The sequence below is a fragment of the Watersipora subatra genome, chromosome 9 (genome assembly GCF_963576615.1).
Source record: "Watersipora subatra chromosome 9, tzWatSuba1.1, whole genome shotgun sequence".
NCBI classification, from domain to species: Eukaryota; Metazoa; Bryozoa; class Gymnolaemata; order Cheilostomatida; family Watersiporidae; genus Watersipora; species Watersipora subatra.
Window position 1 is genome coordinate 28,142,931 of NC_088716.1, and position 24,080 is coordinate 28,167,010.

Sequence of the window (24,080 nt, forward strand, 5' to 3'; positions counted from 1 at the left end):
AGGTATATATGGTGTATAAGGTATATATGGTGTATAAGGTATATATGATGTATAAGGTATATATGGTGTATAAGGTATATATGGTGTATAAGGTATATATGGTGTATAAGGTATATATGGTGTATAAGGTATATATGGTGTATAAGGTATATATGGTGTATAAGGTATATATGGTGTATAAGGTATATATGGTGTATAAGGTATATATGGTGTATAAGGTATATATGGTGTATAAGGTATATATGGTGTATAAGGTATATATGGTGTATAAGGTATATATGGTGTATAAGGTATATATGGTGTATAAGGTATATATGGTGTATAAGGTATATATGGTGTATAAGGTATATATGGTGTATAAGGTATATATGGTGTATAAGGTATATATGGTGTATAAGGTATATATGGTGTATAAGGTATATATGGTGTATAAGGTATATATGGTGTATAAGGTATATATGGTGTATAAGGTATATATGGTGTATAAGGTATATATGGTGTATAAGGTATATATGGTGTATAAGGTATATATGGTGTATAAGGTATATATGGTGTATAAGGTATATATGGTGTATAAGGTATATATGGTGTATAAGGTATATATGGTGTATAAGGTATATATGGTGTATAAGGTATATATGGTGTATAAGGTATATATGGTGTATAAGGTATATATGGTGTATAAGGTATATATGGTGTATAAGGTATATATGGTGTATAAGGTATATATGGTGTATAAGGTATATATGGTGTATAAGGTATATATGGTGTATAAGGTATATATGGTGTATAAGGTATATATGGTGTATAAGGTATATATGGTGTATAAGGTATATATGGTGTATAAGGTATATATGGTGTATAAGGTATATATGGTGTATAAGGTATATGGTGTATAAGGTATATATGGTGTATAAGGTATATATGGTGTATAAGGTATATATGGTGTATAAGGTATATATGGTGTATAAGGTATATATGGTGTATAAGGTATATATGGTGTATAAGGTATATATGGTGTATAAGGTATATATGGTGTATAAGGTATATATGGTGTATAAGGTATATATGGTGTATAAGGTATATATGGTGTATAAGGTATATATGGTGTATAAGGTATATATGGTGTATAAGGTATATATGGTGTATAAGGTATATATGGTGTATAAGGTATATATGGTGTATAAGGTATATATGGTGTATAAGGTATATATGGTGTATAAGGTATATATGGTGTATAAGGTATATATGGTGTATAAGGTATATATGGTGTATAAGGTATATATGGTGTATAAGGTATATATGGTGTATAAGGTATATATGGTGTATAAGGTATATATGGTGTATAAGGTATATATGGTGTATAAGGTATATATGGTGTATAAGGTATATATGGTGTATAAGGTATATATGGTGTATAAGGTATATATGGTGTATAAGGTATATATGGTGTATAAGGTATATATGGTGTATAAGGTATATATGGTGTATAAGGTATATATGGTGTATAAGGTATATATGGTGTATAAGGTATATATGGTGTATAAGGTATATATGGTGTATAAGGTATATATGATGTATAAGGTATATATGGTGTATAAGGTATATATGGTGTATAAGGTATATATGGTGTATAAGGTATATATGGTGTATAAGGTATATATGGTGTATAAGGTATATATGGTGTATAAGGTATATATGGTGTATAAGGTATATATGGTGTATAAGGTATATATGGTGTATAAGGTATATATGGTGTATAAGGTATATATGGTGTATAAGGTATATATGGTGTATAAGGTATATATGGTGTATAAGGTATATATGGTGTATAAGGTATATATGGTGTATAAGGTATATATGGTGTATAAGGTATATATGGTGTATAAGGTATATATGGTGTATAAGGTATATATGGTGTATAAGGTATATATGTGTATAAGGTATATATGGTGTATAAGGTATATATGGTGTATAAGGTATATATGGTGTATAAGGTATATATGGTGTATAAGGTATATATGGTGTATAAGGTATATATGGTGTATAAGGTATATATGGTGTATAAGGTATATATGGTGTATAAGGTATATATGGTGTATAAGGTATATATGGTGTATAAGGTATATATGGTGTATAAGGTATATATGGTGTATAAGGTATATGTGGTGTATAAGGTATATATGGTGTATAAGGTATATATGGTGTATAAGGTATATATGTGTATAAGGTATATATGGTGTATAAGGTATATATGATGTATAATGTATATATGGTGTATAAGGTATATATGGTGTATAAGGTATATATGGTGTATAAGGTATATATGGTGTATAAGGTATATATGGTGTATAAGGTATATATGGTGTATAAGGTATATATGATGTATAAGGTATATATGGTGTATAAGGTATATATGGTGTATAAGGTATATATGGTGTATAAGGTATATATGGTGTATAAGGTATATATGGTGTATAAGGTATATATGGTGTATAAGGTATATATGGTGTATAAGGTATATATGATGTATAAGGTATCTATGGTGTATAAGGTATATATGGTGTATAAGGTATATATGGTGTATAAGGTATATATGATGTATAAGGTATATATGGTGTATAAGGTATATATGGTGTATAAGGTATATATGATGTATAAGGTATATATGATGTATAAGGTATATATGGTGTATAAGGTATATATGGTGTATAAGGTATATATGGTGTATAAGGTATATATGGTGTATAAGGTATATATGGTGTATAAGGTATATATGGTATATAAGGTATATATGGTGTATAAGATATATATGGTGTATAAGGTATATATGATGTATAAGGTATATATGATGTATAAGGTATATATGGTGTATAAGGTATATATGGTGTATAAGGTATATATGGTGTATAAGGTATATATGGTGTATAAGGTATATATGATGTATAAGGTATATATGGTGTATAAGGTATATATGGTGTATAAGGTATATATGGTGTATAAGGTATATATGGTGTATAAGGTATATATGGTGTATAAGGTATATATGATGTATAAGGTATATATGGTGTATAAGGTATATATGGTGTATAAGGTATATATGGTGTATAAGGTATATATGGTGTATAAGGTATATATGGTGTATAAGGTATATATGGTGTATAAGGTATATATGATGTATAAGGTATATATGGTGTATAAGGTATATATGGTGTATAAGGTATATATGGTATATAAGGTATATATGGTGTATAAGATATATATGGTGTATAAGGTATATATGATGTATAAGGTATATATGATGTATAAGGTATATATGGTGTATAAGGTATATATGGTGTATAAGGTATATATGATGTATAAGGTGTCTATGGTGTATAAGGTATATATGGTGTATAAGGTATATATGGTGTATAAGGTATATATGATGTATAAGGTATATATGGTGTATAAGGTATATATGGTGTATAAGGTATATATGATGTATAAGGTATATATGATGTATAAGGTATATATGGTGTATAAGGTATATATGGTGTATAAGGTATATATGGTGTATAAGGTATATATGGTGTATAAGGTATATATGGTGTATAAGGTATATATGGTATATAAGGTATATATGGTGTATAAGATATATATGGTGTATAAGGTATATATGATGTATAAGGTATATATGATGTATAAGGTATATATGGTGTATAAGGTATATATGGTGTATAAGGTAGCAGCTGAGCTATTTGTATGATGCTTCTTGCTGAATATGGATAACTATCCAACTGTATAATAATGACGGAGGCTAAACCTCCGTCATTATTCTCTTTGCCTTTAAAGGTTGACTTGCAGCAAAATTCGCATTACAGTTATTTGGTATCAAAAGATTCATCATGTCTTACTCTGTTGCGTTGTAGGTGCAAAATATGTGGAAAGGTGATTACAAACGCTTAAAAGCTCAAAACCTACTGTGAAAATTTGTTTAATTTTTTAAACTAAGCTCGAAGGAGTGATTATCATCCTCTGATAAACATGACTAGCCTGTTGGTCACCTGTGATAGTAGAAAAATGCTGCAGAAACTATTCGCGCTGTTTGGCAGGAAGTATGGGTCACATGATCAGATTACAACTAGACGATTAGACCAAGCCGAAACAAAACTCAAAACTAGCGAGTTTCTATATTTGGTAAAGGCTCTTCGGTAAAATCCGAAGTGTTTTTCATAAACTAGTGCTACGAGAAGTTTTATATTGAGCCTTTTATCGGCCTTACAATTCACGTGAGAACATCACATGTCCAAACAATAACCAAATGGATTGACTACGTCAGAGAAATAAACTGATTCTGATCTACGGCGGTTTCGTGATGTTAGCTGTTCGTTTTTGAGCTTTTAAGAGCTTGTTATCACATTTCCACATATTTTGCACCTACAACACTGCAGAGTAAGACATGGTGAATCTTTTGATACCAAATAACTGTAATGGGATTTTTGTTGCAAGACAACCTTTAAGATGAATATTGGTTTTAGATTTGTCTGCTCTTGTAGGCAGTCATAGTGATGGCCTGTGAGAACCAGCATGTTGCTGATGACATGATCATGGAGCCCGGGCTAGTTATGATCTTTGCGCATGGAGTCGAGTAATCAACCGGCTAAATATATTTCTCAACTCAAGATGTCTGCCCAGAATGGTGCTTCTGGTAGAAAAAATATGAAATGTTGTCTTAGCCAGCTAGATTGCCAATAAAAACTTTTTGGAGTTGTGCGCTCCTATTGGTTATGGCATGCCTATTTAGATGTAGGCAGATGTTTCGATCTGTAGACAATGCACTTCGATTGTACAAAGTAGGTTTTTGCAAAGCTAGTAGTTATTAGATCACTTGCCATTGCTAAAGTGCATTGTTTTCAGTGTTCTTCCAAATTCTCGCAAGCTATGGTTTGATTTGTACAGTGTAATGAACGTAAACAGTGATATAGTATTTTTGTATTATGTAACTTGCCTGTCATTTCAGACTGGCCTAGTATTGTTATATAGTATCATCAATTTTCATATTTTCTTATCAGCAATGTCCCGTGTTTTTCTCAAGAGTTGACTGTGTTTTAGTTGATATGATCTTATTTTTTTATGTATCAATGAAATAATTAACATGTAGACAATGCTATACTGCCTCAAACTTGTTCAACAACTAACCACAATATTAAACTGTTTGTTGTTAATCTTGTACATGTCTTGCGCAAGATTTAAGGTTACATAAACTTTAGTTGACATTTTTCATTTTTGTAGTTTGATTGGTCCTTATGATATCTCTCTGTTCGCTCATTGGTCGTTGTTGAATCCAGCTGATGTCACCTTTCATGTAATTGATTTGTAATCAACAGTGAGGCATAGCCATCCTTTGAAAAATGGCTGCTAGTGACCATTAAGTTTTGCTTTGGTCAACAGAATATTTTGTTTTATGTCAAGTATGACTATTAAGCTTTTCAGGCTGTGCCTCTTACAAGAAGTTTCTGGAGCTGATGAAGACATTTGTTCACGTGTGCTACTCTTCCATGTCAAGGTCAAACAATAAGCTGATTTGAACTGAAATAATTTATCTCTTTCCTAATGTCTAGTCTATATCCAAAAATCTTGGAGCAACAATTCTATTTATAGTGTGACTTGGCCAGCAGTAGAATCCAGTCTAAAATGTGTTAGTTGACTAACACATTTTAGACTAGTGAGGGATAACTTCTAATAGACTCTTCCATTGAAAGAGTGTCAAGCAATGGTAATTTACTTAACCTGTTTCGTTTTATCATAGTGCAAAAATCAGACATGCTAAAAAATGCCATTTTTACAGTTGTCAAGCCTTAAAATAATGGCGCCAGCTGGTGTACTTTTATCATCAACGTCACAAAATGTTAAGTGTTTGTTTCTATGTAAAATTTTATGTAACTACTGGATAGTACGAGCTACATGTGTGTATATAAGTAACTCGTCAGTTTCTGATTATAGAGCAAGGCAGCTGTATTTGTTAAAAAACAGCCAACTCAAAAAGACTTGTTTATAATCTAAAAAGGAAGAGGAAAAGAACAAATGTTTTAACCTAATCGTATTAAGAGAATAACTCCAGTGCATATATCTTACCTTCCTAACATTAACAACAGCACATTGATGAAGTGAATAATTTGGAGTTGTCATTTCTCTCTGTTATAAAAGACGGCTCCTAAATAGCTAAATAATTGGCTTATAATCAGTGGAACATACTACAGCAACTTATACATTGAGCAACTGTTATTGTATACGTAGGAAGAGCATCTCTTGAATACTTGAAATGTAACAAACATCTGGGAGGAGTTCTCAAGTTGTAGCAACGACTGTAATTGGTAGTCTGTAGAGATCAATGTAGCCTGTAGAGATCAATAGATCTACTCCTTGTAAACAAACAAATGGTTCTGCTTTTAACAAAACAGATGCTGTTGTTTTGAACCTTGAAGTTGGCCATGAATTGACATGCAAGTTTTGTGGCTCACCAAAATGCTCCCTCAAGATACAATAAGCTAAAATACTAAACTAAGAATAAATGAAACATCGTCTTGCTGGTTTTGTGTTGCAAGCTTATCATGTTAGAGCTATTGTTACTATATTTTCAGGTATATTGTAACATGTATTGTCTTGATGTCTCCTTACATCACCTTGACCTCTTAAGTCTTCTTACACCACCCTGTCAATGTATGAAGCCTGATATCGTCTGGTTGCCACACACCATTATTGTGTCAACAGGTGTCAGAGAGTGGTAGCTTATGGTCTATGGTAGCTCATCATTTTTAGCACCTGTTGGCCAAGTAATTACTAACCCAGTGCCTTACCACTAGCCTTGGCACTCAGTAATTAATTAACAACAGTTTCTAACCGAGTGATACCTGAAATAGACTAAGTACCTAATTGCTATCGATGCAACCAATTAATCGCCGTATTAAAAGAAAATCTGGATATTGGCCTATAGAGTTGATTGGTTGATTTGGCTAATCACTCATAGCACAAAAAAAAGTTTTTTGTAGTTCAATCACCTTTAAATGACTAATTGCCGTCTGCTCGACATCATCTACAGGTGCTATTAAAAAGGTAAGGAATGTGTTTTTAACAGTAAACCCATTGTATCCTATTGTCCTGTCTCCTTCGTAAAAAAAGGCATGATAGTGTAACAACCGCAAAGCTCCTGTAATTGTAAAAAAGGACTTATCAGAAAGTCACAGAATGCTATTAGTGAAGATTTTGTTCTTTTTTCTTCAGAATGAAGATACATGCAGATATAACATTGCTAAAGGATGACACAATCACAACTGTTTTGACTAGTCGACAGGCAACATCTGAATGGCTTTTACCTTTCTTGAAAATGCTCCTCTGGTGTTAGATTTACACCAAAAACAGTATCACATCCACATTAGACTCCAAGGAATACAAACTCCAGTAGACACTCCTATAACGTAAATACAACATAATATAGGGTATTTATATTAAGTTTTGGTTTAGTATCATGTAAGAAATTCCATATAACATAAAGTGTAAAGTCTCTGCAAGTTCTCAAATTTGATTGTAATAATGACAGTCTGCCTTGAACTTGAACTGAGCTAGTCAATTATATACAGAGCAACAATCACTACTGAAGATAGATTACCAGGTGAACGTAACATAGGATTGACAGATACTACCTTCAAACAATGCTATCACAATCATACATCAACTTTTAGAAATGAGTACAAAAGATCAAGCACCGAGCTAAGTATATATGGATATTTAAGGACCTAAACATAGATCAATTGGAGCATAGCATAAAGAGCAAATTCATATAATAAAACTACAGGCAGATGTAACTAGTTACAACATGTAGACCCGCTTTTAAGGCTGAACTTTCAAACAACCAAATTATTAAGCTGTATCTCATTATTTCATCGTACTTAGTGCATAATTGCATCGCCTGCTAATTTCCATCCTATTCATCAATGAGGCTTTCAGGTGTTTTAACACTTATGGTTTTATTCTCATCTACATATAAGAGGCTTTTAGTGTTAGTAGTTTTTTCTTATGGTTATTGCTTTGCAAGTTGAAGCTTCTAGTAATAAAATTGTTTTAAACTTGACTTGAACTTTTATCTTATTTAGTTATATTTATATAATATATATTATAATATGTATCTATATCCGGTTCACCAGTTCGATGCCTTACCAATTCAGTCACACGAGCTTGATGGATTCATTAGGCGATATATGTCGCTATATGGGAGCAAATACGCTTCGCTCTCCGTCACGATGCAAAGTGATGGCGTAACATCATGAAAAGCGGTAGCGCTTATTAGTAAGCTTACTCAAACTATCTATTGGCAATGTGTCAGACAAATAGCGAGTAGAGGGCAACTCTCATTACTTCTCATTGTTTATAAGCTGATTTTTAAAACTCGGGCAACGCCGGGTAGCACAGCTAGTATATACATTATATATATGTATATATATATATGTATGTATATACATGTATATATATAAGCTGATTTTTAAAACTCGGGCAACGCCGGGTAGCACAGATAGTATATACATTATATATATATGTGTATATATATATGTATGTATATACATGTATATATACATATTCATATATATATATATATATATATATATACATACATGTATATATAAGTACAGACGCTCCTCAACTTACGAACGAGTTACGTTCCGAACGAGTTACGTTCCGAACGATCGTTCGTAAGGTGAATTCGTTCGTAAGTTGCTTCAGTGTTATATTTTGTATTATAATTTATGTTTAAGGCCTATATAAGTATATTGAAGGTTTATCTAAGTATTTTTAAGGCTTGTATAAGTAACCTGTATTGGTTTGTACTGAAAAAAAAACTTAATAAAATTGAGAGAATACTTTGGTGGACGCTGGGCCATGACGTTGCATTTCTTATTCATTGTATGTGTTGTCCTTTTTATTATATTGTTATTTTACTCGTTATGCTATCACTTATCGTCACTTATATTGTTGTCATACCAACGCACTAGCGATCCTATTTATTCACCTTGTTAGCCGGTGTTCTTATCGTTTGCCGTTAGCCGGAACGGTTGATATTATTGTATATAAAGGAGCGCGCTCACTTAGTTGAGCAGAGGAGATAGCTGTTCCTTCGTTAATAAAAAGCTGAATGAAACTACACGCACTCTTTTCTCTTTATTTATTAGTCTAGATCGTGCCAAGCAAAGGCCGGCAAATTCCTTTACAATACATACAGTAAAAATAAAAAATGTTTTTTGCTCACTGGAGATACGTTCACGCATTTATGCACTGCAACGAACTAGGCAGAGAAAGGTGGATGCTGGGTGGTGCTTCCGAGTAGTGCCTCTTTCTGCCGCTAATACGTCGGTAATACCGTCGGTATTAGCGGTGGACATACGGCGCAGACCTGTTCGTATGTACCGTTGTTCGTAACTCAAATGTTCGTAAGTAGGGGACCTTCTGTGCATCTACTGTATTTTCTAAATGATTTTATAACTTAGTTACAATTTGAGATAATATATTCAGATTTACCTAAGCTAACCAATCAAGTTTAGATGGCATGCTTTACCAGAAATGGTAAAATATTCCTAATCATGACAAAGTCTTGTCTCTAAGACTACACCAGATCAGCGAGAGGAGAATCGCTTCTATCTCTGTTCAACATCTTCCAGCTCAAATGTCAGATCTATTTCTCTGATGCTAATTAATGAGTATTTAAATATTGATTTTACATAGTCGCCTTTATTCTAATCTCTGCTTCTGATCAGATTAGAGTTTATTGACCTCACAAGATCCTTGAGAAAGACAGCTAAGCAGGTTTGTCTTAAACTCAGCTAAAACTTCTTGCCTTGTACTTGTACGAAGCAAAAAATCTAGAACATTCAAAATCACACTGAGTAGTTTGGCAAGGTTTAGCTGTGTAGTATTATATACCCCTTTTGTTTTAAAAACGTTAATGTTTGTTTCTGCTTGTAGTATAAGTATGGTTTGTTTATGTCACCTGTTCATGACTATATATTTGTAGCATTTGGTAGATTATAATTTTATAACCTTTAAATTTGCAAATTCATGGCATAGTATTTGATATCACCATTGCGGTAATCTGATCATACAATGGATCGATGCTCGTAACTCCTCTTCCATTGCACATAAACAACTAGTTTTGGCTGCAAACTGTAGCAAACATATCAATGATTGCAATGAGATTTTATGCAACATTGGTGAATATTGATATAAAATAGAAATATGTCTTAAAATTTAGAATGAAATGAAAATTGAAAGTATCAACAAATTGTAAAGCAGGGCACGGGCTATAATATCATCGCAGGTCAAGTGCAAGCAAGAGATATCAACTGGTAGAGATATTTCTCGATTTCTCGATGCATATTTATTAAGAGATCTTTGATAATTTGGAGGTAAGTTAGCGGATTTATTGCATTCAAAAGGTTTAATAATGCTCCACCGGAAAAAGAGAGCAAAATATAGGCGACATTCGCTTCATCTGTAAATTCGGGCCAAAGTTATCCAACCAAAATTCTGACGAGCTATTTGAAAAATACACCGCAAGCTCTATTTGAAGGCTGACTTTAATTGACCGCCACTATAAAAGATGGGCTGAATAATAGAGCGCCATGGTGTTCAATTAGAGGTTTTACAGTATATATATAGATATATATAGATTTATGTAGATATGTATAAATATATATCTATATATATATATATGTGTGTGTACTAGTTGAATGCCTGGCGTTGCACGAGTAACATGAAATAGTTCAAAAACAGTGGCAGGTATTTGTAGTTGCTATTGGCCAAGTTGACACTGAGATTTAAATATATGTGTGTATATATTACAATGATTTGATTTCAAAAAGAAATGTTTACCGAGTTATACCATACAAGAATCATAAAACAAAAAAGGGCAGCAACAATTAGTCAACCAAAGGTTAGTCAATCAAATCGAAGTCTTCGCTGACATCGAATGCAACTAGTATATTTATAAAAAAGTCTTACCAAGCCTAATATATTTGCTCTTTTGGTGTTGTGGCGGGTGATGATAAGCAGGAATTTAAGATTGGCCAATGAAATAGTTTTTCATTTACATTACAATGCCCATCCATGATAATCAGTCAGCTGTTGCATAGTCTCCTAATGTTTATATGAGTCTATCAGCTACCCAAGACAAAAATTAGCTTTACTAGGAGTGCCGGTTGATACAAAGCATCCAGAACAAAAATAAGCACTTGCGGTGAAATGAGAAAGTTCAGTGTTCACGATGTACATTATCTCTGAAAAGGCAAATGGTTACAAACAATAGACGCTGTCCATCCGTCGTTGTCAAAGCAAAGATAACCCTGGCTTTAACATTGGCCCTAGATGAGAGAAAGGAGTAACAAGTGTCTTGTGCCGGATGTTTGAGGTCCTGTAGCAGGTGGTACAGCTAGGGCCACACACACGCACGGGCACGCACACAAACGCACGCGTGCCGCGCACACACACACATCTGGGATAGATGGTAGAGGCTTGTTCTTATAGGTGTGATTGGTAAGGCCACACACACATCCGAGCTAGATAAAGGATGCCTCGTAGGTAGTCCAAATAAGGCCATCCAATAGGATGTCCAGCAGACAAAACCTGCAAAATCAGGGTTGGCTGGTAGGCAACCGAAGCCTCAACAGATCTCTAGCTTATAATCCAGGTTCAATAATGGGGAAAAGGACAGACAGAAAACTAGCAAACGTTCAATATGATGCCACATCAGCCGAGTAATTTGGTTGCACACATCAAATAGATTGTACGACTAACACTAGGTTTCTGAGGACATTCAAGGACTAATATTGAGAGAAGGTAAGTTATAATGTTGGTATCTAGCAAAGGAAAGTTATAATGTGAGTGTCTAACAAAGAAAGGGTTGTATTGTTGTTGTTTAGCAAAGGAAAGTTATAATTTTTGTGCATAGCAAAGAAAGTTATACTATTAGTGTCTAGCAAAGGAAAGTTATAATGTTAGTGTCTAGCAAAGGAAAGTTATAATGTTGGTGTCTAGCAAAGGAAAGTTATAATGTTGGTGTCTAGCAAAGGAAAGTTATAATGTGAGTGTCTAGCAAAGAAAGGGTTGTATTGTTGTTGTTTAGCAAAGGAAAGTTATAATTTTTGTGCATAGCAAAGAAAGTTATACTATTAGTGTCTAGCAAAGGAAAGTTATAATGTTAGTGTCTAGCAAAGGAAAGTTATAATGTTGGTGTCTAGCAAAGGAAAGTTATAATGTTGGTGTCTAGCAAAGGAAAGTTATAATGTGAGTGTCTAGCAAAGAAAGGGTTGTATTGTTGTTGTTTAGCAAAGGAAAGTTATAATTTTTGTGCATAGCAAAGAAAGTTATATGGTTAGTGTCTAGCAAAGAAAAGTTATAGTATTGGTGTCTAGCAAAGGAAAGTTATAATGCTCGTGTCTAGCAAAGGAAAGTTATAGTATTGGTGTCTAGCAAAGGAAAGTTATAATGTTGAGTTATAGCAAACTGAGTTTAAGCTACTCAGTTGAGAATGTTACACTATAGGGGCATTTTGTCCATATCTTGTGTCCAGACAAAGTGGGAGATCAACACTGCTCTGGTGCGAGGAGCATTGCAGGGCGAGAGCAAAAAATAGTATAAACATATTTAAAATATTTGAAGGAACTTGTTTGAATAGAGCTTGTTATGATATGTCTAGCTGAAATAGTGTTGACATCTCTGTCAAACGGAACTGAAATATTGCATTCATAACCTTTCTTTTCTAGCCGAGTCTTGTTTGATAGGTTACCAAACAGTTTGTGGCTTTTGCCTGGACCACACCAAATGATCAATGAATTGCGCAAGTTATCCAAAGTTAGGAAGGCATCAAATCATTAGAGAACTTGATCTTGATAAGCATCTCATATAAAATTGTGTTTTGTTGTTCATTAGCCAAACCGCCATTGCGCTTTTGATGTAGTTTTTATTGAAAAAACAGACTTGGTCTTTTTCTTTTAACAACACGGACTTGGCAAAGCAGAGAAACTTTCTTTTTTGTACGCCCAAGGTCAACAACCATCAGCAATATAATTATTTTATATTTATAGAAGATGTCGGAAGACTCTCATGCTGCCCAAGATCAGTACAGATCTGGTGTGTTCCTTGCTAGACTGTTCCTCAAGCAAGTCCAAATTAAATATACTAGTACCCATGCTGTCCAGTGTCCCCCCCCCTTCTCCATAGGAGACCGCCACGGGTAATAACTATCTGCACAATTATTCCACATAGTAACAAGGTGGTCAAGTGGTGTAGTTGGTGGTGTGAGTGACTGGTATTCCGAGTATCGGAGTTCAACTCCGATATGATGTGTATTTTTTTTAATGCTGTTAGCGTAGTTTCAGACAAGGCGGACAGACATGGCTCTGTAATAAATTATTACATGGCTCTGCACAATCATTGTATTTGGGGAATGATAATCGCGGATTGTAGTGCTTGATTTGGAAGCAGAATATCTGGGTTCAATGCCTGTTCCATAAGATCTTTTCTCCTAACGCTCTATGTGTAGCTTTGGACAGACGGACGGACAGACGGATTGACACGATTATTATTATAGTAAAAAAGATAACAGAACATCATATAATTAGTTTGGGCGTCAGAGGATTCATCACGGTCCTAGAGAAAGAATAACAATGAACTTTTTTGACAGCATTCAAGTACTTTGAGTCTCTGACCCTTTCTTTGTAGCGGCTGGTTGCGTCACACAAATGGGCTGTTTACTCACTCTATTGCAGCGCAGCACTCCAGCCTACATATCCATCTACTTAGGCATTGATTTCCATAGCTCTGTATGCTTTGGACAAAGAATCATCTCTCTACAATGATTGGTCAAATAGGGGTTATTCTATCCTGATTGGTCAAAAGGGTAATAGATATCTAACACGGTTACGTCTTTTTGGACTTGCGCAATGGGTAGTATATAAACTGAGAGCTATAATCTTATCTAGCAATAGTATTAACACCTAATTACTATGGTACTAGTGACTCCAGCCTGTCAGCTTTCTTGTCCTTCCAAAAGGTTACAAATGTCGTATAGCTGATGTCGACTATCGGAAATTACACGATGTCAGCGAGCATTATAAGAAAGGAGAAGAGATTTAAAGTTGCCATCATCGGAGCGAGTTGCGTGGGGAAGAGCGGTAGGTATTAAGTATTGACTGTTATGTACGTACGTACTTGTCTGCAGCAGTGGCTTAGTTGTCTAGACCCCCTGACCTGCATACAACAGGCTTCTGTTCAATTCCCACAAAAAGGCCACCAGTAGTGACAGGGATGACATCCAATCTTAAAATTCTCTCTGCAGCTGGGCATGTCTCTAGTCGTCAAGCTTCTCTTGCCACTAGACATGTCCAGCCAAGATCACAAAGCTACCATTCGCAACTCTGAACACCATTGGGTAAGTTTGGATACAGTACTGCATACAATGTGCCAGCAGAACAAAAACGGCTTTTAGAGGTAGTTATACATTCACTGTCAACTTTGGTAACACGGTATAAATCTTTTATGGATGTTACAAATGTCAATTGTAACAACCATTGTCGCATTGATGCAACTTTATAAAATGCATGCGGTAGGCCTACATGTATGGATTCAATATGCATATAACTGCAGTTGTCCACTAATTTATGGTACAAGGGCAGATGCATGTAGAGATATTGTACACGTCACATACCTCTGTTTTACATCCACCCATTCTAGTTTCCTTACAACAACATCTATAATAAATTTATAGTAAAAATTGGTAATTTAATAATTTTATTACTTTTATTCTTATAAATACCTCATTAAAAATACATAACAAAATTTCTCAGAAAATTGAAAAGTTTATCACTGCCACGTTTAGCGTGACTTGATAAAATGTTACTGTTAACATTAAGGCTTTCAGTAGCTTGCGAGCTTTTGGACAAACATGCACAGGTGTTGGTGATCACATTTCATTGCATTCTACTCCTCAACTTTTAAGCAGTTGATCAAACAAACGTGTAACTGTTTGTTCCTTAACTGCACTAGCAAATTTTAACTAATTTTACCTGCAAACAGAAAACCGATAATTTTCAAGATTTTTACTGTGATCTAATCAAACTTCAACATATCACAAAATTTTGTGTCTTTTATAATATCTACAATATGATGTCTACAATATGATGTCTACAATATGATGTCTACAATATGATGTCTACAATATGATGTCTACAATATGATGTCTACAATATGATGTCTACAATATGATGTCTACAATATGATATCTACAATATCATGTCTACAATATGATGTCTACAATATGATGTCTACAATATGATGTCTACAATATGATGTCTACAATATGATATCTACAATATGATGTCTACAATATGATGTCTACAATATGATGTCTACAATATGATGTCTACAATATGATATCTACAATATGATGTCTACAATATGATGTCTACAATATGATGTCTACAATATGATGTCTACAATATGATATCTACAATATGATATCTACAATATGATGTCTACAATATGATGTCTACAATATGATGTCTACAATATGATATCTACAATATGATGTCTACAATATGATGTCTACAATATGATGTCTACAATATGATGTCTACAATATGATGTCTACAATATGATATCTACAATATGATGTCTACAATATGATGTCTACAATATGATGTCTACAATATGATGTCTACAATATGATATCTACAATATGATGTCTACAATATGATGTCTACAATATGATGTCTACAATATGATGTCTACAATATGATATCTACAATATGATATCTACAATATGATATCTACAATATGATATCTACAATATGATATCTACAATATGATGTCTACAATATGATGTCTACAATATGATGTCTACAATATGATGTCTACAATATGATGTCTACAATATGATGTCTACAATATGATGTCTACAATATGATGTCTACAATATGATGTCTAAAATATGATGTCTACAATATGATGTCTACAATATGATGTCTACAATATGATATCTACAATATGATGTCTACAATATGATGTCTACAATATGATGTCTACAATATGATGTCTACAATATGATGTCTACAATATGATATCTACAATATGATGTCTACAATATGATGTCTACAATATGATGTCTACAATATGATGTCTACAATATGATATCTACAATATGATATCTACAATATGATATCTACAATATGATATCTACAATATGATGTCTACAATATGATGTCTACAATATGACGTCTACAATATGATGTCTACAATATGATGTCTACAATATGTTCAACTGAAAAAACAGCATTGCGTTAACATTTATTATTGTAAACTATTATCTGTTTTAAACTTTACAAATTTTTAAAAGCTTCAACCAGACCTTTTAACCTGTCTTTCTTTTTAGTAAACATACAGATAGTTGTTGTTATGGGCGCATTACGTACAACAGATATGTTTCCAAATAGTGTATGAGCTTGTAGATTATCTGTCAGCGCTACCACTGGTTATTTTAATTATACTGGCTGACTTTGGCGCTACACCAAAACTCTAATTGTTGCAGCAGCCTTTCGAATATTGCATCATATTTAATGTTTATTATCAAAAAGCACAATGAACTTTCAGCGTGTTTAAGTGGTTCATGACTTGGTGAAGCCTCTTATCATTAAGCATTGCTTGTCAATGGGTAATCGAATCTTTGTTTGCGGTTTTCCAAATGACCATAAATCCATAATTTTGTCAGTCAATTGTGGTGTTTTACTACCTTCAGAGATAAGAGAGTAGCACAACACAGTTGAGAGGCAATATATTGCTTCATTTTAGCACATCATGTACAGTTGAAGTGTTTGTATAGCAACTGGATAACAAACAGGAGTCGTGAACAACGAAAGACTGGTGTATAAACAGAGATGGTGAGGTCGAGGGTGGGCGAAGCACTGCTATAGGACAACAGTCTAACTTAGCTTTTAATAGAAGTGGATATAGTTCATATTGTAATTGTCTGCTATGAATGGGGTTTTACAATTTGAACCACCAGTAGTTATAAAATATACATTGGAATAAAACAAAAGTATATCATGAAAGGCTCTTTCAGAACTTTTAGACTTTCAAAAATTTTATACAGCAACATAAATTTCATGTTTTTAAACCAACTGAAAAGGCTGACAGATATTACTATGTATGAATTGTTTTTAAATAGCAGAGGTAATATGCAGACATCACTTGTAGACATAACTCACCATGTTATGGGTTATTGGACTTGTAGACATGACTCACCATGTTATTGGTTATTGGACTTGTAGACATAACTCACCATGTTATTGGTTATTGGACTCGTAGACATGACTCACCATGTTATTGGTTATTGGACTTGTAGACATAACTCACCATGTTATTGGTTATTAGACTTGTAGACATAACTCACCATGTTATTGGTTATTGGACTCGTAGACATAACTCACCATGTTATTGGTTATTAGACTTGTAGACATAACTCACCATGTTATTGGTTATTAGACTCGTAGACATAACTTACCATGTTATTGGTTATTGAACTTGTAGACATAACTCACCATGTTATTGGTTATTAGACTTGTAGACATAACTCACCATGTTATTGGTTATTAGACTCATAGACATAACTCACCATGTTATTGGTTATTGGGCTTGTCGGTGAAAGTTTGCACATATATAGAGAAGGCGACCTTTGAAATGCCAGGAAGCCTGAGTAACACATGTCAAGGCTGTTTATCTTAACACATGACGACTAAAAACACAGACTCCAGCAGAATATGTAAAGAGTCTTTCATAAGCCGAAATATTGAGTCTTTCATGAACTTTTTTCAGTAATCTTTCTTACCTCACTTTTGATCGTCAAGGGGAATATGACTGTGTTGTTTTGAAAATAGTGTCTGATACATCACTTACCTTTATTTGTCACAGCACAAACATTTGGTTCTTTTGAACGGCACAGTGCATACTATCAGCAGAGGTATTTACATAACATGCTATCAATAGAGGTATTTACATTACATACAGGGGTACAGTTACATTGTACTCTACCTTCAACATAAATGCTATATATAGCATTAATATACCGTTATCTAACATAAAATGATCCAAAAAGCTTTTTATTTAGGCTTAATGTTGTTTTATTGTACAAGATATGAAGCAATCTTATTATTTATTATACTGTAGAAATATAATGTGGCCCGTCAAGTATGATTATTAGAAGATGGTGAAGTTATTGCAGATAATATTTGTAGAGGAATATACTGAGATTTAATAATATTCTGCAACCTTTTTTGATAACAATAATAATTTTACGTATAATATATACACTAGCTATGTGACCTAAAAGTATGTTTCTGGCACGATGGGTATGCAGAAGAGACTAAAAAGAGATAACCCCCATTCCTTCCAGTGATTATACAAACTGCCGAGTACCTCAGCAGTCCGTTGTGCTGTGAGAGATCTTTAGTTGTGTCAATAAACCACAAATAGTAAGTATGTGCACAACAATTCTTCATCATGGAAAGTGAACGAGTGGGGCAGGTGGTAGCTGATGGCCAAACTAAATGTTATGGGTTCGAATTCCCTATGCTGCAATCTTTTTCCCAGCCTTCAACGATGGCTTGCCAACCTTTTAAATTGTTTTTCAATGGGTAATCGAATTTTTATTTGAGATTCTCCAAATGACCATAAATCCATATTTTTGTCAGTCAATTGTAGTGTTTTACTACCTTCAAAGATAAGAAAGCAGCACAACACAGTTGAGAGGCAATATGTTGCCTCATTTTAGCACATCATGTATAGTTGAAGGGTTTGTATAGCAACTGGATAACAAACAGGAGTCGCGAAAGAGGAAAGACTCAGATGTATAAACAGAGATAGTGAGGTGACAGAGGCCCAGCCACGGCTCTAATCATAGCAAAGAAGATTATTAAAAACCTGCTCTTGGTTGGCCTATATTGGCAGGGCGTAATACTAAGCGATCTCTTGCAGCTCTGACAGTCCGTTTGAAAACAAGAAAGTATATCCATAACTATGCACCGAACTTGGAGAGTAGGTGTGCCTACACAACGCTGATAGATGGAGAGCAAGTGAATATAGAGCTAGTAGACACGGCAGCACTTCAGGTAGGATTCAGGCTGATCAGCCTTTTACAATATAACAGAGCCTTTTCCATATTTTTGCTCCAAAACAAATTCAACTTCGTTGTATTTTGGAAGTTAATTATTTTAGGGTTGCATTTTAGAGGTTATTTATTATTAGGATTTAATTAAAAAGTAATTTATTAGAGAGTTCGCTGTGCACATTTTTGACTATGTATTGTAAATACCTTTTTGATAGTATGTAATGCACATGTAAGTACATTCATTTGAAGTACATGTTGTATATACTTTTATCAATAATATTTAATGCAAGTACATTTATTAAAAGTATATAGTATATGTACCTTTGTTAATAGTGTGTAATGTAAGTACACTCGCTGAAAGTAGCCTATCTAGTGTAAGTACCTTTATTGATAGTAGGCAATGTAAGTACCTCTACTGATCCATCAGTTAAGTTTTGTTAGTTTCAGTAAGTTTTAGTGGAGTAGTTATGTTTATGTTGTGTGACATGGTAGTACTATCTCATGGTAGTATATTAATAAATTGTGGTTTTGAGCAACATTCAATTAAATTTAATTCACGCTGAATATACTAATAATTTTAGTTTTGATTGTATCTGTGGTTAAACTCTATCAATGATTCTTTCAAGAAAAACTATAAACTTTTCAATATATGTAGACTGCCGAAAATGCAAATTTGAAGGAGAGAATAAAATGGGCTGATGCATTCATCTTGTTGTACTCAGTGACAGACCAGTCAAGCCTTGCCGCTTTGCTAGGTTAGTATTGCAACTGCTTGTTAGTAGCTCTGACAGCAAGTAATATCTTAATGCTTAAAAACTTTAAGAAAAGATAGTTAAAAATCCTTTTTTAACTTATTTTGTGTGCCGAGGAGTTGGTACTTCATAAAGTTTTCAACAAAGTTTAAACAAAGCATGTGATATCTAGGCAGCAGGATGGGCCTTACAGGCAGCAGGGTGGGCATTACAGTTGTTGATATAAACATTGCCAAGACTCATTATGTTTCCATGACATAGTTAAACCACAAGTTTCCTTCATCCGGGAGATGGAAACAGCTAAAATCCGCAAGTCAAGTGAGTTTTGTTATTCGCAAATGTTTATCAAATGTTTCATGCTTGCAAAAAGTAGAAACGTCACTTGCGAATGATATGCAAGTGTTTTCGATATGATGTGCTAGATTTTTTACGCTCCGGTCTTTGCTATTTCAGTGTGAAGGTGTGCAGCATATTGAGACAGAATTGCGTCGCTATGACCTCTGACATAGAGTTCTATATCTTTTTGTAACAAAGCACCCGAGTTAATCCGCAACATGTGAATGAATGTCTATTGAAACACTTATCGCAAGGTAACTCAATGTGCACACAACTCCAAATCTTCCACACAATGAAAACAGTGAATATGCTCGTGTTGACCATCGAGCGTGTGGCACACTTCCGTTTTCTGTAATTTCCTTATGTATCATTCAATATAGATGTGACATCATCACACGCCACTGAAATACTGTCCATAACATTCAAACATATATTTTTAGTAAAAATATTATTCTGTCCTCATTGATGAGTATTCTTTATTTAATTGTCGCGCATTTTAGTCGACAGCGTGTTTTGTTTACTCAAATGTTAGAATATTTGATAGCCTGCATGAGTAGCGTAGGCAGGTTTAGTATCAAAGCTGGTTTGGGACCATTCGGTTGCCTTGCTGTAACTTACAAAAGTTCCAGTCATATTTAAGTAGCTTTATTGAAGCTGCCTTGTAAATAAATATTTCAGCAATCTATTTTCCTCTCTTTTTGTCGCAAATTATAATAAACCAGTATCCAAGCAGTCCAGGATACCATAGGAGACCGTCAGGTGTGCAGATAAAGCACAGGCTAAATGCCTGCACATTTGGTCGAAACCGAATGTGGTCGGTCCACCTAGTCAAGTTTCACAGGTTCGAATCCCACATAGAGCAATATTTTTCCCATTCATTCGTGACTTCAAACAAACAGACAGACAAACACGACTCTTATTATAGTAAAGATTGAAGTAACAATGAACACCATTTTTGGTAAAACATATTTTCAATAAAATAACTACAATTGCAGAATCTTAATTAATTTATGAAAGAAATTTTAATATTAGAAACTGAAAAAAATAACGGTAATAAGCTAAATAGTTAATACCATTATAACTGCAGAGGAATTCTGCATAAAACACATTTTATACCATGAGCCATCGAATGCAGTCATTTGTGTTATAACTGCTTTCATTTAAGATATTTGTACATTATTAGTGTATACGCCGACTGACATGATCATCATGTGTATAGATACACCCTTTTATGTAAGAAGCCATCAAATATATAATAAGGCTTTGTGAATATAGTTGAAAAACTAATCATTTGTTAAAAATTTGAGTATAGTAATAATATTCAATACAGAAATTAAAGGTTAGCGAAAAGGTTTTGGCATGAAAGTGTTAGGGGTGAATGTGCATATTTCTCTTCATATATGAATGCTCTCAGTCTACTTGTCAGACCACCTGACCATTCTAGTAACACACAGCATGATAATATATGCATACTTGTAACAAAACCTACCGAATTAAAAATACATACAAATCTAAATTTTTATAAAATTTGTCTTAGACTTAGACAAACTGTAAGATTTCAATTTTTCAGAGTCAAGTTAATTAAGGTAAGTTAAAAATTACAATTCAAAATATATTTGTAGACTTGTGTTTACACTTGCAGCAGCCAAGTTTTTGTTGAATCTTTATGCAAAGAGAAGACGAATCACAAGTACTGGAAATAGTGTGCCAGACCTCGTAGCTTTAGTCGGTAACAAATGTGACCTTGAACATGAAAGAATGATTTCTGAAGAAGATGGGCGACTCTCAGCAGAGGTAAGTCTATGTTAGTCTTCAAGTTTGAACAAAATATCTTATGATGTCCTTCACCTCATATGTAACCAAAAAGCCTGCTAGTGACAATGGGAAATTTTTATAAACGCTTTTTCAAACTGAGTTGAAATAAAGAAAAAAGGCTTTTTAACAGCTTGTTTTAAAACTCAGAATGCACTAATGTTTAGACATTTTTGGTATTGTAAGAATAAATTGAAATATGCACTCTTTATCAGCTTTGATTTGGTAGCTTTGTGGTCGCCTGCTGTACTATATCTCACAGAAGCTTGACTTGTGTGGTCACCATGTGTATTATATCTCACAGACACCTAACTCGTGTGGTCGCCATGTGTATTATATCTCACAGACACCTAACTTGTATGGTCACCTGCTGTACTATATCTCACAGACACCTGACTTGTGTGGTCACCATGTGTATTATATCTCACAGACACCTAACTCGTGTGGTCACCATGTGTATTATATCTCACAGACACCTAACTTGTATGGTCACCTGCTGTACTATATCTCACAGGCATCTGACTTGTGTGGTCACCATGTGTATTATATCTCACAGACACCTAACTTGTATGGTCACCATGTGTATTATATCTCACAGACACCTGACTTGTGCGCTCCCTCATTGTACTATATCTCACAGACACTTGACTTGTGTTGTCACCTGCCATTCTCTATCTCGCAGACACATGACTTGTGTAGTTACCACTCACAGACACTTGATATAAAAATTGGCCATAAAACTCTGGCTGTTGTTTTCTGCATCAAGGTTAAATTTTTGTTGTTGCAGATAAACAACTGTACCCACTTTTTTGAGCTGTCAGTCAGGGAGTCATACGAAGGAGTCAAGGCAGTTGTTGACAGCCTATACAAGTCATTCCTTATCAAACCATCTCGGCCAAGCCTTAGCCTGCCAAGTAAGACAGCCACGCTGCCTATGGAAATACCAAAGGAAGAATCTGAAGAAGCCCTCATGCATGCTGCCAAAAGGAAGGAGCGGAGTGCTGCAGCGTTGAATATTTTTCCAGGAAATGATCCCAGCTCAAAAACATCCCCCGTGACATTTAAAAAAATTCTAGGCGAATGTTCGATTTGTTTGCCCTCTCCTGATATGGACAAGGATGAAATCCACTTTGTTGGCGAACAGATCATAGAACAGATCATAGATAGCTCAAGTGACTCCTTGCCCGCGCAGAGAAGGATTACTGTGTGTGGATCTCCAGCCCTATCACGGCGGCCATCTAAGTTCAGGTCTCGAAGCAAACAGGGGAGATCCACTGTGCGCACAAGTGATGCCAATAATAACCAAGAGTGAGGGAAGTTGTGTGCCCTCTCAATGTTTAAGGTTACGAGACCAGCTGTTATTCTTTGTTATTTTTTGTTATATTCTACTATTTTATATATTATTCAAATGCAACACTGTTACAATTTGGAAATTTATTTGTTAAAGTTGTAAATAGAGATCCATATATGAACATGGATTATTTTTTAAAATTTTAAAGATCTCGTTTTGATTTTATTTTAAAAGACTAATTTAGCCTTAGGTACAATTACTTGATGACAGCATGAAATATCATTTCAATTTTTACCTAATTGACTTAATGTTCTTGTATATATAGACAAATCGAGTTTAGTAAACCCTATTTATACTGAGACAGGTGAAAAAATAAGGTATTCTGTTTTAATTCATTGTTCTCAATGTTACATCTTATATCTAAATGTGCTGGAGAGCAGAGAAATGTGGTGAATGAAATAAATATTCACTTAATTTTAGATGCTACTTCTCATTTCTCTCAGATAGACATAGACGTAGTAACGTAGACGTAGTAATGTAGACGTAGTAACATAAACGTAGTAACATAGACATAGTAACATAGGCATAGTAACATAAACGTAGTAACATAGACGTAGTAACATAGACATAATAACATAGACTTAATAACATAGACTTAGTAACATAGACTTAGTAACGTAGATGTAGTAACATAGACTTAGTAACA

At 34.0% G+C, this 24,080-nt stretch overlaps 2 protein-coding genes across 2 annotated transcripts in view; both read left to right on the top strand.

The window, feature by feature from the left end:
- The window catches only part of LOC137403627 (E3 ubiquitin-protein ligase NRDP1-like), a 26,260-nt gene extending 21,108 nt beyond the window's left edge, over window positions 1–5,152 (top strand). Inside the window, exon 7 of the mRNA XM_068089604.1 lies at window positions 4,539–5,152. Coding sequence (XP_067945705.1) covers window positions 4,539–4,634 — 96 coding nt within the window. The 3' untranslated portion in view covers window positions 4,635–5,152. The remainder of the gene's footprint in view (window positions 1–4,538) is intronic.
- An 8,874-nt stretch (window positions 5,153–14,026) lies between these two features.
- Window positions 14,027–23,798, top strand: LOC137404435 (ras-related and estrogen-regulated growth inhibitor-like protein). The gene is made up of 5 exons (XM_068090635.1): window positions 14,027–14,198; window positions 19,051–19,184; window positions 19,839–19,938; window positions 21,914–22,065; window positions 22,871–23,798. The coding sequence occupies exons 1-5, from the start codon at window positions 14,099–14,101 to the stop codon at window positions 23,393–23,395; spliced, it is 1,011 nt and encodes a 336-aa protein (XP_067946736.1). The 5' UTR covers window positions 14,027–14,098; the 3' UTR covers window positions 23,396–23,798.
- Window positions 23,799–24,080: the final 282 nt, after the last annotated feature.

Excerpts from the sequence above, each read along its gene's own strand:
- LOC137404435 (XM_068090635.1), top strand. The coding sequence starts at position 14,099 with ATGTCGACTATCGGAAATTACACGATGTCAGCGAGCATTATAAGAAAG. Across the intron at positions 19,185-19,838 it reads TAGACACGGCAGCACTTCAG|ACTGCCGAAAATGCAAATTT; the intron begins GTAGGATTCAGG and ends CAATATATGTAG. Across the intron at positions 19,939-21,913 it reads AAGCCTTGCCGCTTTGCTAG|CAGCCAAGTTTTTGTTGAAT; the intron begins GTTAGTATTGCA and ends TTACACTTGCAG.